A 16,279-nucleotide genomic window follows, 5' to 3' on the forward strand; every position below is an offset into this window, starting at 1 on the left:
CTAAGGTAACAATGATTCCAAACTTTGTGGTCCATCAACAGTATGGAGGCTTTCAAGAGAAAAAAAAGAGCAAGTATTTGCCCAGAAAGTTTACAAAACAACACCTTGGACATGAAAAAGAATGATCTATGGGTTAATATTGCTGTAGGCAAGATGTGCCATTTGGTCATATTAATATTTCGTTGACTAATGTTAGATATGAGAAGCTAATGATTCATAAATGTCTTTCTCTGATGTGGCTCCAAGATCTACACCCTCATTTGGAGGTGAGACTGCCTCCCCTTTTCAGCCATCACAGCTGTGTCCACCCTCCATCTCTACGGGAGCCGAGGCATCTCACCAAATTAAGATAATTTAAAATTCAAGAATAAGTGAGATTAAACTACTGAAAAATAATTGGTGATTTCCAGAATTAGTTGTTATTATTCAAACCAATTGGAAACTATCAGAAAATTAAAAAAAAATAATAAGCCAATGTTTAATAATACAAAATTTATTAGCTAAAAAAATTAGAATTTGTTCATTACATAGAAAAGTAAAACAACTGACCATTCCCTACAAAAATTGTAACTGTAAGCGTACAAAGTAGGAGTGGCACAGCGACCCGGTCTGAGGACTTGATAATAATGCGTAAGTGACCATCAGAACATTGCAAATGTGACATGGGAACCGGGCTTGTGATATTTTGTTAACAGGCTGCATACTTCCGGTTGTCATTTGGTGTGGCCGAAAGACAGAGATATTCACGCCATGTTCCAAAGTAACGTAACTGCTATTAACTATAGCAGATGTCCCAGTTTGTTCCCCTCTTATAGAACTCGCTGGCAGTGGCTGCTGAGGGGGCAAAGTTCACATAGTCTGCGCTGGGGTAGGAGAAGTACTCTGTGGCTCTGAGGGTGTCCAAGTGCTCGGCCTCGCAGGACGCGCAGTAGCAGACGGAGCTGCTGGCTGAGGAGAAGCAGTCGTACTGCGTGTACGAGGGCAAGTGCGAGGAGGCGTAGTCTTCCGGGGGATAGCCACAGTTTCTGGTGTCCAGAGAAGGGGGAGAAGTGTAATTCTCCGGCACACACGAAGATGCCTGCGCCAGCGAGTAACTGTAGTCTAAGGAACCAGACAGAGTGGAGGAATCCGAAGGCGATCCTGGGGTCTGGAGAAAGCCAAGGAACAAAGAACTTGATCATTCAGACAGGATTAAAAAAGCTGAATAGAGAGGATTTATTAACTCCGAGAAAGAACATGAGGGGGGAAAACACAACACAACACAACACCCAGCCCAACCCAGGGCTGCAGAAGTAATTTTATTTGCTGACTGCATGATTTCAGGACACCTTATTCTGTATTTGCCTTTTTCTTCCCCAACAATAAATCGCCTTGCTTCACTGGCTTCCTTTGTTATAACCAGGCTTTAGAGGATGCTTTGTTCTTAAGCCACAAAATCCCATTGTGCTCTAAGTCACCTGCACGTCCAATCTTGCTGTGGGCCACAATATAAGCGGCAGGTGGCCCCCTGGATGTTCCTCCACACCCTTGACCGTGGAGAACAACGTGAGCGCACACAGGTGCTACTGGGGTCTTCAGGGAGCCAGTGTCTGGGAGACTCCAAGACGTGCATCTACTCTTACAGTCGCGGAAGTCTTGTCCCCAGAGGAGAAAGGTACCTTCTGCTTTCTCTTAAGCAGGCCTCCAGTTATTACTGAGAAAGCCTTCTTTGGAAGCCAGAAGGGAACTCGATGACTGGGGTCCTGTGTGCGTATCCTGTGGAGTTAATTTCTTATACCCTGAAAATTTAGTCTGATACCTACACAGACTTTTGACAAAGCAAAAGAAAAAAGTATGTATGTTAAAAAAAAAGTTTAAAAAAACTATATGAGTATCTAAAAGACATTGCAAACAACTGGTGTCTACTAATGGAAATCCTACTCCATTTTAAATACCATATTTTCAAACACATGAGGTTCATCAAGAATAGAGAATCCAAATTCTTTGAAGTATGAGGGCTCCTTTTTTACTAGCTGTCTCAGACCCAAATGAGTTCTTGTGTCTACACCAGACCCAAACCACCAGTTAGTGGAGCCAGTTCAGTTCCAGAAGGAAACAAAAGCCCCTCATTGGAATGACGGTTTGGTACTGTGTAGACGCAGCCTTAATGCCATTTTCCAGAAAATCCAAGGACCACTGTTAAAATCAATGATTTCCAATTCACAGATGTCTTAACTAGAGTTTAAAAACATTCAGTGAATATTGCCAGGAAACCTCTTTTTTTTGCCACACACCACTTGACTTGGGCGTAGCCGCCTTGGGAAACCATAATCACTCGTGTATCCAGAGGTTTGCCCCCTGCAATGTGTGGTTACCCCGACCCCCACTGAGTTTTCAGTGGCTCTCTGCTCATTTCCTGGATGCCTTCCTGGTTGATAGTGTTCCTGTGATTTCTCACAAGATGATGCAAACGCTCTTACAAAGCATTACTACCCCAGAGTAGGCAACAATCAGGTTTTGTAAAGAACTGAGATAGATTACCAGGCTCTGGTTAAAGCAGAAAGGGGCAGCTTGGAAGCTGTCAGGGCAATAGTGCGGAGTGCTCTGCGTGGAATTGAACGAAGGGTCCAGGTGTGTCTCTGTCTGAAGGTAGGAATCAAAGATCTGGTCGAGGCAGCTTGTATTTTCTTCACAAGAAACACAACTGGAAAATTCTCGGGGTTGAAGATAATTGGGCACAGAAGAAACTGGTTCAGTCTCAAAATACATCCCTAGAAGAGAAAGGGGAAAAGAGATTTTTGTGGTTGTTGTTGTTGTTTAAAAATTATACTTATGACTTTGAATAAAATTCTATATTCTGAATATTTACCATGTCTAGGGGAGAAGGGGGTCTTATGAAGTTCTAGAAAAGTTAACAGGCAGGCAATTTGTATTTTTTCATTGCCCTCGTGAATTTGAGTCCCAGTGGATCGAATCTGGTTAATAATGTGGAAAGTGGCTGTAAATGTGGCCAGGGCAAAAATCAAAAGAATGACAATCCGACCTGTGTCCAACTGTCACAGTCAAATAATGGCTCAAGGCTCTATTTTCTTGGACTATGAGGCATCAGCATCCCATCTGCAGTTCAAGTAAACCTCACCTCTCAGAAGTAACATACCACACTGTGCGAGGCTTTAGGAAAGCTTCTGAGGTCATGGGAATCAATTCTCTTGATTTAGGCTTATTGCTTTCCTAAACTTTTCATGCTTACTCAGTAACTTAAACTTCGAGTAGTGATACAATGGCAATGCAAATGATAAAAACAGAAACCAAGAATGTGAAGTGAATCAGTAGTACTTGCTACAAATTACAAAAAGCAAAAATGTTTCCTTAGGAAACATGTTCACATGTTAACAAAATTAAAATAAATTGTTAGCTACCAAACAAACCTATTCTGAAAACAAGACTCCTCTGCCTTTTTATTATTAATAGGTTCGATTTCTGATTGCTGGCCTTAAATGCTCAAAGAAGACAGGCTTAGAGTGCATCCATCAGAGGACAATAGAACACTGCATTTTTTGAAGCCTCAAGGTTCCTTCAGGTTAAAAGAAAGTGGCACGGTCAGTGGCGAGCTACCATAAGCACAGATTTCCTTGTACACGAAGCACCGAACTGCTGGCTGGCACAGGTAACACAATTATTCGAATTGGGCTGAGAACACTCATAGTTGTTTGAGCTGCTTCCCGGCGAGAGAGAGAAGGGGAAGGAAGCCCCGTTGGTGGCTGGCTAGACACTAAATCAACAGGAGCAAAGGCAGTATTCTAGAACCCGAGGGTGTCCTGTATACCACCTAACAGTGCATTAAAAAGGATAACAAGTTTCTGAAAACGATTCTGATCTGTGAGTCAAGTTTAGTGACTCGGCGATGAGGGACTGCAGTACATGCGAAGAACCAGCTCTCAGGACAGGACAGGAAGCCGCAAACAGATGTTGCAGAAGCAAGGACAAAAATGTGCCCTTGCTGGGCTTGTATCTGGAGTCCCTATGCCTCGTTCACCTTCTGATTGGTTGGATTCCAATTAAACAGTGGTGTCTATCTTAACCCCCGAATCAAGCACTGAGAGACTTAGAGATGGACTTCTGAAAGAGGTTTGGGGGGAACGGTGATGCTGGTTGTACTGACCTGCAGGAGATGGTGGGACTGGGTCTGGAAGGCGGACGCCGTTGCCTCCGGGCAGCTGCGAAAGCAAGAACAGGACCACAGAGCTCATGAACTCAAAGTGCTCTCAGGGGAAAGCGAAGACATTCTCCCATGAACTTTGTTGCCTTCTGTTCTAAGGTAAGCCAGATTCTTTCTTCCAAAAAAAAAAAAAAAAAAAAAAAGGTGGCTATCGTGACATACAACCAATGTTCTGTTTTTTTTTAGATTCAGCTCTTATGTCGGCTTGGGGTTATTTCCCCCCAATATCAAATTTTCCCACTTAAATTTTAAATTTAAATTTAGATAAAAATGAATGTAAATGATTTGTATATTACAGAGAAATGGAATAGTTCGAGAATACCCAGTAAACAGCCTTTCTATTAAATGATTCAATTTAAAATGAATAAGAGCTAACTTATTTAATCCCAACCATTTGTGACTTAGTCCATCATTTTCTTCAAAATTTTCATATACTCTCTGGCTGCTTAGCGTTAGGAATTTGTTCTCCCAAAAGGACACAATTTCTAACTTTGCTAATCCTGAAGAGCTAAAACTATGCACGTGTTTACTAGCTACGAAATATTACAGTAGAAAATACTTTCTTCAAACTGTAGTCAGTGAGCTGAAGCCTCTCTACATTCTAGGTAATGCTCGGGAAGTATTTCAACTCTTTATATGAGTTGCTTTTTTCACTACTCTGAATACCTGAGATTTAGTGACATTTATGAGATTAACCCTCTTAACTATTTAAAATAAAGCAGCCTGTCTCTTCCCATTGAACTGATAATTGTACTGAGTAATTCAGGATTTTTTTTTTTTTTTTTTTTTTAGGGTTTCAGATGGTGCCTTTAAAGTTTAAAGGGACCAGCATTGCTCTGCGGTCTGTGCTGGGAAGTCAAGCTCACCCCACCTCTCTCTGGGATCCCCAGCTGTACTCACTCCCACAGCGCTCCGCCAGGGCACCCCTGCCAGCCGCTGCTGAAACAGGAGGTGGTGTTAATTTTGAAAATGATCCATGCCGTAATGTCATGAACCAGGAAGCTGGAATCCTTCACCAGCTCTTCATGCAAATATTTGGCTGCAGCTTGAGCTGAAGACCTTGGAAGGAGTGGGTTTTTAAAAAATCTGCTTCACGGCAGAGCTCACATTAACCCCATTCCTCCCCGGGAACGGTCTGTTTGTCCGCCTACCCACATTATCTCCCTCAGGTATGTTTACAGTCTCCTGCTCGATATTATCTTTCTAGTCATGGGTTCACTTCCTACTTTGCTCCAAGAATACAAAGAAAGGCACCTTTCTCTTAGGTTTCAAAACGGCACAAAAATCCACACTCTACAATTTATAAAAACACATCAAGGCTGTTTTTAAAAAATTGGTTATAAAAGGGTAAAGTGTATCTTTTCAGAAATACTAACTTAAGTTTCCCTTTCTCCTAAAGGTAAAAGAAGTGTGTGTGTGTGGGGGGGTGTTTGTAAATTGATCTGGCCAAAATAAGGTTTTTTTAGATCAAATTTAAAAATCTGGCATGCACACATTTCTCCCGGCACTCTTTGTCACCTGGCATTTGCCTCGATCTATAACTTCCATTCATGATTGCCTTCTTAAAATTTCAAATGGTGGATACTATTCTGACTGTATAACAAATTAAGATAAATAGCTTCCTGCTTTGTATATTTGATAGAATTAACTCTCTCCTTGTCTTGAAGCTTCCCAGAGGCATCCTTTGACCACTGAACAAATTGGAGATCATCTCGGGAAACCAAAAGGTCCATACCAAGAAGCAGGCATACAATTTCCCCTGACAGCTGGCCTCCTTGAGGCTGAGTGTACCCTCACCGCTTTCCTAGAATCCCAGATCCTTCTGATGGTTCTGAGTGAGGGGTTTTACATCTGGCTCTCCTGATTAAATCATCTGTGTGTTACTTCTCTGTGCCTGTGAGGGCACGGGCCGATATAATCTTCCAGGAAGCCAAGAGCAGGCTTTCTGTGCATGTCCCTGCAAGGCATTGGTTCAAAAGTACTGCTTTATTATTTCTTGGGGGTGGTGGTGGTGGGGGGGAATTCAGAAAAACTTCGATAAATCACAGAGCTCCAGGAAACGGATACTGGTAAGACACACAAGTGAAATGTTTTACCCTTTGCTTTCATTCCCGCAGTTAGCTAACAAGGGGAACAGTGGCCAAACCAACCTGTAAGAGGCCAACAGCAATAAAATCACCATGCCCACGTGGGACTTCTCCAGGTGCATCGAAGCAGAATTCTACCACATACCAAACTCCTTAATGAAAGATTATACTTTGTTGTGACCATCCTGATGATTTTTTTTTTTTTTGCATCAGAGGAATTTCCCAGTTCCCTTGTTCCTGGTTTTATTAATTTTATAACCATCTCTGTTACTGAAGGAAGTGATGGTTGAGACTACCAGACTTCCGCTCAGCAGAGCTGGATCTGCAGAAGGATGAATTTAGGGAGCCCAGAGGTAGAAATGGTTTTTGTTTTTGTTTTGTTTTGTATTTTTTACATTAAGAGTAAGACGACCTTGGCCCTATTTTTAGCTCTGCCTTTAGTAACTGTAAGACTTTGAACTTCAGCTCTAATAGAAGCATACAGATCCCTATTTACCTCACTTGGTTGTTATAAGAACTAAATGAAATAATGAGTGTGTAAGAGCGCTTTCTCTTAACCACTGTAAAAACCCTCTGCAAATGGGAGGAAGCTTTATGGTGTTGGCTAGAATTCTGTACATGGAGGTACTAACTTCTCCAATGAATGTAAAAAAAAAAAAAAAATCTGTGCTTTACAGGCTAATCACAGCAAGCTTACACCTGAGCTCGAAACTCTGAGCAAAGGGAGCGAAGGGCCATTCCTGGATAGCTGGCTTTTAATTCTTGGTTGTAATTTTATTTTAGTTGCTTTTCACAAGTAATAATAATGACAGCTAAGATTTATTGAGCACTTGCTAAATGGAAAGCACTCTCCTAAGTGCTTAATATGCAATAACTCATTCAACCCTCAAAATCCCATCATCTCCAGCTTAAAGATGTGGACACAGGTGATGAGCCCGAGGAGTTGCTCCAGGACACGCACATACCACGGAGAAGCTGAGACCTGAACCCAGTCCACTGGTTCTAGAACCTGTGCTCATCACTCCTGTATCATTTGCCTCTGCCCACAAAGGCCCATTTCAGGAAGCTGTGCATTGCATACAAACAGCACCAGGCTCAGAAACCACTGTGGGGAGAATGCCAATAAGCTGGAGACAGGACCAATCCTAACACTGGCGATGTGGGCTCGTCTGTCACGTCCCACATCCACACAAGCAACCCACAAGCAACGGTACGATCAAGGGCTTTCAGCGATGAATTACCCTCTGTTGGAGGAGAAGCCCAACTAGGTTATTTAGTTTTGCTGATGCCCTGAGCACTCTTGGCAGTACTGTCTGCTTTAGAAAGTATATACAGTGGCAGGGTACCCTTATGCCTGCCCATATCACCTCGTGATAACCTGGAACTGCTTAAGGCTTCACATGAAGGAGGTGGTTCTATACCCTGACTTGTCTCTTCTGCAGACGCATGGCCCATTTCTGCTGGGAACTTCCTATGCCTGGTGATTTACGGATAAATGTCCTCAGAGGCTGGGTTTCATAAGAATGAGAAGCAGGGGGCATTTCCACAGAGCTTCTCTCCTTGAAGGGTGCGCTAAATTGAAATGAGTTTCTGGGAGAGAGTTTCTTTGCGTGTGTGAGGGCACACGCACGGTCTTCCCACCAGAATAACACCCTGCTGACCTGCTGCTCTCCCTGCACCTGGCCGACAAGCCCTTTACATTCAACTATGATCAGTGAGGGAGGAGCTCCCCCCAGATCCTGAGCCCCACAACACGCTCTAGCTGTTCTTTGTGGCTTCCTGCGCTGAACTGGGAAGACATGCAGCACAAAAGTTGGCCAGGTCTGGGGATGGTGACTGAGCTTACTGTGACCTCCTACACCTTTCCAGACACAGGGTTAGATGAGGCCGAAGGCAAGGCGGGGAACAAGGGAAGGGCTTATGCTTACGGTTCCCCCTGAGGCGGCCTGGTGGGCCCTTCTCTGCTGCAGCAGCTCCTTCACGGTTATCTTCACCCGGACACCTTGATACACCTTCGGTTTTTCTGGGGAAAGGCAACTGAGTCAGTGGTCAAATGGGAGGTTTGGATGTCAGACTGGGATGTGGGGGGTCCTCCTTATAGGCTATGAGGAGGGAGGCCAGGTTTCTAAGTTTGGAGAATGCTGAAAGACAGGTGGGAAGGAACCCCAAATTTCACCAACTTGAAAGGGTGAGGAGAAGCTGGGCAGGTTTCAGGGCCCTAGTGGGAACAGAACCTGTGAAGATCTGTGGGGCCACCCGCCCCAGGCTAGGCCCTATCCCTAGACCAATAGCACACAGGGTTTTCTGCTCAGGAATGTGGAGAGCAGCCTAGGGAAGCTCACCACCTTGGCTAAATTAGGGGAACCGCGGGCTCTGGGCCCAGCCTGGGAGAGGGACTTATGGGCCTGGGAGGGGCCCACGGCCAAAGCAGGGGCGCCTTCTCTGATCTGGAGCGGGTGACGCAGCCCACCCCACCGCGATGCTCCCACCCGTGTGTTAGATCTGAGTCCTCATCTTCCCTACCAGGCCAAGCGCGGCTTCTGGGGAGGCTCTAACCTCTACATGCCCTTGGTCTGGAAGCCAGCCCTGGGACAAGCGGCGGGCGGGGGTGGGGGGCGGGTTGGAGAGCCCTGTCCTCGGGCAGCTGAGGGACTTGCTAGACCGACCACAGGAAAGGGACCAGGCCCGGGGCACGCACTCCCCCCCTCCCGAATTTGTCTTCGGCCCGTCTCCCTGGCCCCCTTTCTCCGCCTTTCCCGCTCTCCATCTTTTCCTCCTCCCTCCTTGGGCCCCCGCTCCAGCTCTCCCTTCTTCCCGTCGCTCCCCACGCCCTCTCCTTCTGGTGCAGGCGTCTCTCCGCGGCGCACCGAGCCTCCGGCCACGCCGAGCGGGGCTCTCGGGACGGCGCAGCCCGCGGGGAGGCCGCCCTCGGGGCTGGCGGGGCCGGGCCCGACTGCGCGGCCCGCGGGGAGGCCGAGCGGCGCCAGAGGGTTGGCGGGGAGGGAGTCCGGGCGCGCCAGGAGCGGGGCAGCCGCGGCCCCGGGTCGGCCCGGCGGAGCCGCAGTGAGTAGGTGAGACTCGGCGGGCTGCTGGGCCATGCGGGGCCGGGCCGGCGAGGTTTCGCGATCGGGGGCGGCCGCGGGAGCGCGGGCGATTCCGGCGCAGACCTCGACCCTGGAGTGAGCGCCGGGGCAATTGCGCGGGGAGGGGCGGGTAGCCCGGGCGCCGGGCCACAGAGCAGGGCCGCCAGCGCCGCGCCTGGTCACAGCCGAGACCGCAGCCGGACAGCAGGGAGCCCCCGCGCCGGGTCCGGGGAGCTAGGGGGTCTCCCCGGGAAAGGAGGCTGCGCTGTTCGCCGCCCAGACCTACGGAACTCCGCGCCTGGCCCGCAAGGCCTGGGCTCCGCGCCTTCGCGGCGGTCCAGTCTCGCCCAGCCGCCCTCCCCGAGCGGCTCGTGGCTCCGGTGGGCAGTGGGTGCAGCCTCGGGGCCGCAGAGGGGCTGCCACCGCCCACACCTGTGCGGCGGGCGGCGCGCGCGGCTCGAGTCCCGGGCTCACCGTGAGCCTCTAGCTCCGCCCGCCGCCGCTTCTGGGCACGCAGAGTCCGCGCCGAGAAGTGCCAGGGTCACAGCCATGGTGAAGTGGAAGGGCGGGTGGGGGACCGGGGTACGCGGACGTCCGCAGTGGCCCAGCGGGCCTCTGGGCCTCTGGCCTGGGGAGCAGGCGCCGAGTGGGAGCGGCCAGAGGTGGCCCGTGCCCTCTCGGGATCCCTGGCTCATACTCGCATGCCCTGACTTTGTGCCTCTCTGTTCTGTGCAGGAAAAGCTGTGGAAATACACCCGGATCGCAAGGCCCCTGGCTCGCGTGAGCCTACCCCAGGAGAAGCAGCCCAGTTACCCGACATGGTGGTCAGCAGACGCTGGGGCGCTGGCTGGATGCTGAAGCTGCAGGGACTCGGCGCCTCCCAGGGCTCCTGTGCAGGGAGAGAAGCAGAGATGCAGCATTTTTAAAGTTTCACAAAGCATCCAGCTGCACCCAGGTTCCTGGAGCAGGAGACAAACAGAATTAATGTTTTATACCTTCGGGTATAGGTTTGAGTTTTTTCCCCCTCATGCCAAGTATTTAAAACCTCTAGAAACCCATGATTTGACAATCAATGATTGCGCGATACTTTCAATTTGAATATTCAAAGGCTTCACAAAATGGACTATCTTCTGCAGAAATCCTGCACACAGCCTCCCCACAGACAGTCCAAAGAAACAGGGAGTGAGACCCCTTTGGGTCCTGGGCCTTGCTTTTAGTGTATTTTAAACATTTTGCCCACCTTTCCACAGACAGAGCAGGAGTCCTCAAAGATGCTCTGTATTTCTGCCTCAAAGGCAGCTCCGGGAGCCCCGAGTGACTTAGGGGGCCCTTCATGACCGCCCGAGCCAGGCTGGCCCATCAGACTGATTCCTGTATCCCTAGTCTCTGTTTTAAGGGAAAATCTCGGCTTTCGGGGAGTGAACATGGCAGCCAGCAGGTTCGGCATAGGAGGGAGTCACCCTGGCTCCAGGTTACAGGCCTCAGGCCTGGCAGAGGCCTCAGCTCTGTGTCTCATCTCCTTCTGGCCCCGCCTGGCCACCCGTGGCTTCCCTGCCTTTGGTCAGCTCTCTGCCTGGGCTCCCGACACTGCCGGTTCAAGTCAGAATGCCTGCCCATTCAGACCCTTTGCTCCTCCACCAGGAGCTGGGATGTCTGTGGGGCCTCACCCTCGAGATTTTCCAAGGCTGGCGTCTCTTGCACTGTGAGGTTCCCCCTCCTCTCCTCTTTCTCTGTCTTGAGCCGTCCCTGCCCTTTGTGCTGCAGGAGCATGTGTTGAGAAGCAATGATTAGGTTGACTCCTGCTCATTTTGGCTGAAAGGACATGGATTTGTGTTCAGGCCTTCTCACTTTGCGTGAGAGGTAGGAAATTCTTGACGCCAGGCTGCCAGGCTGGTGCAAGCCTGAGCCCCTCCCAGACGACACAACTGTGCTGGGTTATGTTGTCGGAGGACTTGTGGTGCCTCTTCCTTGTGATTGGAAGCTCAGGAAAACAGGAGTGGTCCAGAGAGGCAGTGAGTGCCAGGCCAGACCCCCTTCTAGTCCCTGAGGGAAGAGGGCAGCCCCAGAAGACAGAGAAACCGGCTGGGGTTCCCTTTGCAAATAAGCCAAGACATTCCCAGGATGCCAGGCCAGGTGATGGTTACGATGGTTACAGGCCTCTGCTCCCTGAGTTCTCTGAAATGCCAAGAGTGGAGCTGAGCCCCATAGGCCCCAGAAAAATCATCCGGATTCCGGTAATGGGTCCATTGCAAGGCAGGACAGGCCCAGATGGGGGAGTGGGGTTCTCCGAGGGGACCAGGCATTGGAGTCTGGGGTGGGGAGGAGCTGCTTGGCAGGGCACTGGGGCTGGGAACACTTGAGATGGCACCTGGCCCTGGAGGGCAGGACAGGGGTGTGTTTGTCTCTAGCCCAGCTGGAATCTGTCAGCCTCTGCAGTCTCTTTCCGTGGAGGCCTCTGAGCCTGTGTCCTGAGTTTTCCTGATGGGCTTCAGGCCTGAGGACCAGACTCGGGAGGAGGGGAAGGACACTGGGAGCTCAGAGACCCCCTGTTTCCTCTCTCCCTGCCCTGCCCGTCTGGGGAATAGTGAACAAAACTGTGGACACAGGGAGGGTCTCTTGTCCTCAAAGCTTCATCCATTACTTCTTTTCTCTTTTGTCTTTCTCTTTTCTGTTTTTCACTTATTTTTTGTTTGCTTTGTAAAATCTTTCTTTTGGACTTTCTATTTACTTTTTTCCAAGTTAGTTTCTTTCTTTCTCTCTTTCTTTCCCTTCCTCCTCCCACCCTCTCTTTTCTTCCTTCCTTCTTTTCTTCCCTCCCTCCCTCTCGTTCTTTCTTTTTTTCTTTCTTCCTTTCATCCCACCTCCTGTCACTGCCTTCCCCGTTTCTCGCCTGCATTGCTGTTCCCCCCCACCCCCCCCGAGTGTGTCAGTTTCCCTCTGTTCTGGGTGCTTTCTCATTTCTTCAGGCTTACTCTCTTTGCTAACCTCTCCTTTTGCGTGGAGATGGGCAGCGGTGCCAGGAGGCCACTGAGCTCCCCCGGCCTCATCGCTGCAGCTGATGCTGATGTTTGGCTCCAGGGTATTCGCAGAAGGCGGGCGGAGGCTGGGGCCACGAGAGATGAGGTCCTTGGAAGTCACAGGGTCTGTGGAGACAACGAAGACCTCTGTCCTTTCCTTGAGAAGCCTCTGCCTGAACCACGGCAGCAGTTCTAGGGGCTTCCATGTTGGCCCCTGCGCTCGGCATGGGTGTTCCAGCGCCATTGCTGGCCGGCAACCTCAGAAAACCGGGTTTCCTCAGGCCTGAGCCCCGTTTTGAGAAATACGTCTCCCGGTTTTTACCCCGACATGAAGGAGTTTGGGTTTCTATCATGTGTTTCTATCCTTGTGAAACCCCAGCACAGATAGTTAAGATCCAGTCATCGTGCTTGTGGGTGCAAAGGAGAGTCCTTTCTAATGAGTTCCGTGACTCCTACAGATCCGTGTGTGTCATGAGCCTGGAGCAACCAGGTCTAGCCCGAGACCCCGTGGAGTTGGATGGTCCTCACAGGAGAATTTTCTAAGCCGTGTCATTTGTTGAGTGTCTACTGGACATCCGGCACTGTATTGTATAGACTCCGCGTGTCACGGAGGAGGCTCGAGGGGCGAGGGCCACGCCCAAGATTTCCGAGCACAGGAATGGCAGGACCGGGTCTCAAACTTGGTAAATCTGCCGCCAAAGCTCTTGCTCTTCGCCATCAATGCTGTCTTGCTGATCCTTTATAACAGAGGCTTTCGGCCTTTTTTGACTTGAACCCACGATCATAAGTCCATTTCACACGCTCACATACTGTATCACAACCCTTACGTGTTTATTTAACGAATCTCTCATGAAACAATGTACACCTATGTATACGAGGCATTCTGACCTTTCCTATCCTATTTTTTCCCATTTCATTCTATTTGTAAAAAATATATGCTGGTTGGGCGTCATGAAGATAATTTGCTGACCCACGAATGAGTTGTGACCAGCACTGGAAAAATTCTGTGAGATGGGCAAACATGCTTGTCAGCTCCGTGCATGTGAAAGTATTTGGTTGTGCTGTTTGTGTTCCTGTCAGGGTGTGTGAGGAGACCCAGGCAGGACAGCATGCCGACTTGAAAGGACTCTGTAAGGATTGGGGGTGCCAGAACCCCTGAAGGGGAGACCGGCTGGAGGAGAGGGTGAGCTGTTCATTAAGCTAATTACAGTTTGTGCTTCTCAGACTAGGGACTTTTCCTTCTCGCTGGGGGCCTTGTCACCTCCAGGGTGTCTGCCCTGAAATCCTGATAATCAATCTGGGGTTTTAATAAAAGACTGAAAAAAAAATGTTGTGAGCTTTCAACAGGCTTTAACAGGCTCACTTGCTTAAAAATATAACACAGGGTCCTGATGTTTGGATGTTGAAAGGGACCTTTGAGCTGTTGAATGAGTCTTAGAGTCTTTTTCCAACATTCCTGCTGGTAGTCAGCCAGCCTCTGGCTCCCTCCACCACTTGGCTGAGCTCCTGGCCTATGGGGGACATGCGTGGAGGAAATGGGAGCCCTGTCTTTGTAAGCTAGCCTGTTCTACCATTTAAATAGAATGATCATTGATTGAACCAAAATCCAATTAGGTATTAATTGTGTACCAACTATGTACCAGGCATGATAGCAAGCACCAGGAACACAAAGGCAAATCAATCCTGGTTTCTGCCATCAGCTGCTCTGTAAATAACATGGGATACTGATCACCTCCTCTGGCCAGGCCCCATGCTAGGGCTGAAGAAGTCATGCCCAGCTCTGCCCCTCCCCAGGCCATTTCTTTTTGAGGCTTATTATTTGTAGTTTCTCTAGTTTTTCACATATTCTAGTTTTCCAGGTCTCTGGGCCACTGAGCTCAGAAACCCTCTAGTTTGTCACTGACCTTCTTAGAGTCACTGAGTACCCAGAATAATGGGAATAGAATACATTTACTTTAAAGTTTTAAATGGAATATTTAACTGAATTTTTTGGCAGGCTTTCATATGCAAATGACACTGCAGAGCATTTTATTTTCCCCCCAAAGTAGGAGATTTCATGAATATGAAAAGACTTTCGGTATAAGGAAAAAGGGGGTTTATTCCCTCCAAATTTGACTACAGCTCTAAAATTCTCTTTATTAATGCAAAGTTCCTTTGTCATTTTGACTTTGGGACACTGTTACCAGACCTTGTGGGAAATATCAAGTTCCAAAAACATGGCAGAAACAAGCCCTTCCTGGGCCCAGAGTGAACGTTTGGTCCATATGAAAATGACCAGGAAGACTCACAGATGGAAGGTGTTTAATGACTGGTGGTCACTCAGGCTCTTCCCGTAAAACATATCCAAAGTGTTAACTTTTCCTTAAGATGCTTCTGTAGGGAATAAACATTTGATAATTTATCGTTTAAGTAAGGAAAATACTGTCAGATACTGCTTGAAAAGTTTACCTTTTACTTAAAACAGTTTTATTATGCAATATTTGAGACATATGAAAGCATATGAAGATGACGGTACTAAAAGCCTATGAATATATTACCAAGGTTCAGAAGGAAAAAAAATGAAATGATCTTTCATTTATGACTAAATTAATTTACTAAGCATTAAGCTTTTGGATTATTCCACTCAAGTATTTCGTTAGGAAGAAGGTCAGTTTTCCTAAGACACAAGAGCTAATTCTTAAATATCATTTGTTTTGTCCATATTTTCTTCCTTTTGGAACTTGTAAAGATTTTTTACTGTCCTCCTCTTTTGGCCTGTAATGTACTAACAATGATAGTACGTATTGCAAACCCACACCCCTTATTTGTCAGAGGTTAAGAGTAGAGGACACTTTTGTATCCAAGATCAAAGATAATATGGTATCATCATTTACAGATAATATTAGAAGATTTTCTTCTTATTTACTTAGCCTGATCTTTAGGGATTCTAGTTCCATATCTATTTATCATATTTGTTTTATTTACACCAGAGATAACACCCAACTTTGAATAACTTTTATTCATCAGATTTCTTAGCAACAGTACGCGTAGATACTAAATGAATACATAAACATTCTTCCGTCCTATGTCAAAGTTCAGTAGTATTCCTTCTTAGAGGAATTTAAAAATACTAAGCCAATCATCTTAGATATAGTACCACTCCTACTATCAACATTTGCAGAGACTATGGCTAGTGTGAAATACTAAACGCGGTTGGGTTTTCTTACACATCAGTCTCAGAGAGATGTGACCCACAGTCAGGGTCTAAAGAGTTAATCATTTTTGTGGTATAATTTTAGTTCAATTTAACAAGAATTTTAGTGAGCACCTGTACTATGCTGGGCACTAAGCCAGATGCTGGAGACACATCGCTGAGCCATTCCTGAGTCCCCTGGTTGGTAAGTCTGGTCAGAGACTCGCTCTTCGGCTCCGGTGGAGATCCTGCATCTAGGCTGTCTAGGGTCGGTACTTACCAAATAGGGTCTGTGAAGGATCAGTGTAATGTTTTGAATAGAAAAGATACTTGAGACAGAACCCAACGGTAGGACCTAAAGAAAGTATGATTTTGGTGTGTGGTTGGTAGAATCACTATAATGTTAAGGTGACTTAAACCTGGGAACCGTCAATAGTTTTTTGGGTTTTTTTTTAATTTATTTATTTAACAGAGAGAGAGAGACAGCCAGCGAGAGAGGGAACACAAGCAAGGGGAGTGGGGGAGGAAGAAGCAGGCTCTCAGCAGAGCATGGAGCCCGATGTGGGGCTCGATCCCAGGACCCCGGGATCACACCCTGAGCCGAAGGCAGACGCTTAACGACTGAGCCACCCAGGAGCCCCTCGTCAATAGTTTTTTAAGCGTTACTGATGTTTTATTTCTTGTGAATGTATTATTGAGATTTACATATTTTAAAAAAAGAG

The 16,279-nt window shown here is 47.7% G+C and overlaps 1 protein-coding gene across 1 annotated transcript; it reads right to left on the minus strand.

The window, feature by feature from the left end:
• Nucleotides 1–483: 483 nt before the first annotated feature.
• On the minus strand, nucleotides 484–12,629 carry POU2AF3 (POU class 2 homeobox associating factor 3). Its single transcript, XM_045797740.2, has 6 exons — nucleotides 12,354–12,629; nucleotides 9,153–9,873; nucleotides 8,214–8,308; nucleotides 4,142–4,196; nucleotides 2,521–2,750; nucleotides 484–1,147 (listed from the first exon to the last, which is right to left on the minus strand). Exons 1-6 carry the CDS (start codon nucleotides 12,627–12,629, stop codon nucleotides 776–778), a joined length of 1,749 nt encoding a protein of 582 aa, XP_045653696.2. The 3' UTR covers nucleotides 484–775.
• Nucleotides 12,630–16,279: the final 3,650 nt, after the last annotated feature.

Source organism: Ursus americanus, chromosome 16, assembly GCF_024610735.1.
Source record: "Ursus americanus isolate L20-20 chromosome 16, mUrsAme1.1.p, whole genome shotgun sequence".
NCBI classification, from domain to species: domain Eukaryota; kingdom Metazoa; phylum Chordata; class Mammalia; order Carnivora; family Ursidae; genus Ursus; species Ursus americanus.

Bases quoted from the DNA above. Each gene is read 5' to 3' on its own strand.
- POU2AF3 (XM_045797740.2), bottom strand. From the start codon at position 12,629: ATGGCGCTGGAACACCCATGCCGAGCGCAGGGGCCAACATGGAAGCCC. The intron at 8,309-9,152 runs GTGCGCCGCGGA...GCCTTTCCCCAG, and splicing joins TCGGCGTGGCCGGAGGCTCG to AAAAACCGAAGGTGTATCAA. The intron at 1,148-2,520 runs GTAATCTATCTC...GGCTTTCTCCAG, and splicing joins TCTGCTTTAACCAGAGCCTG to ACCCCAGGATCGCCTTCGGA.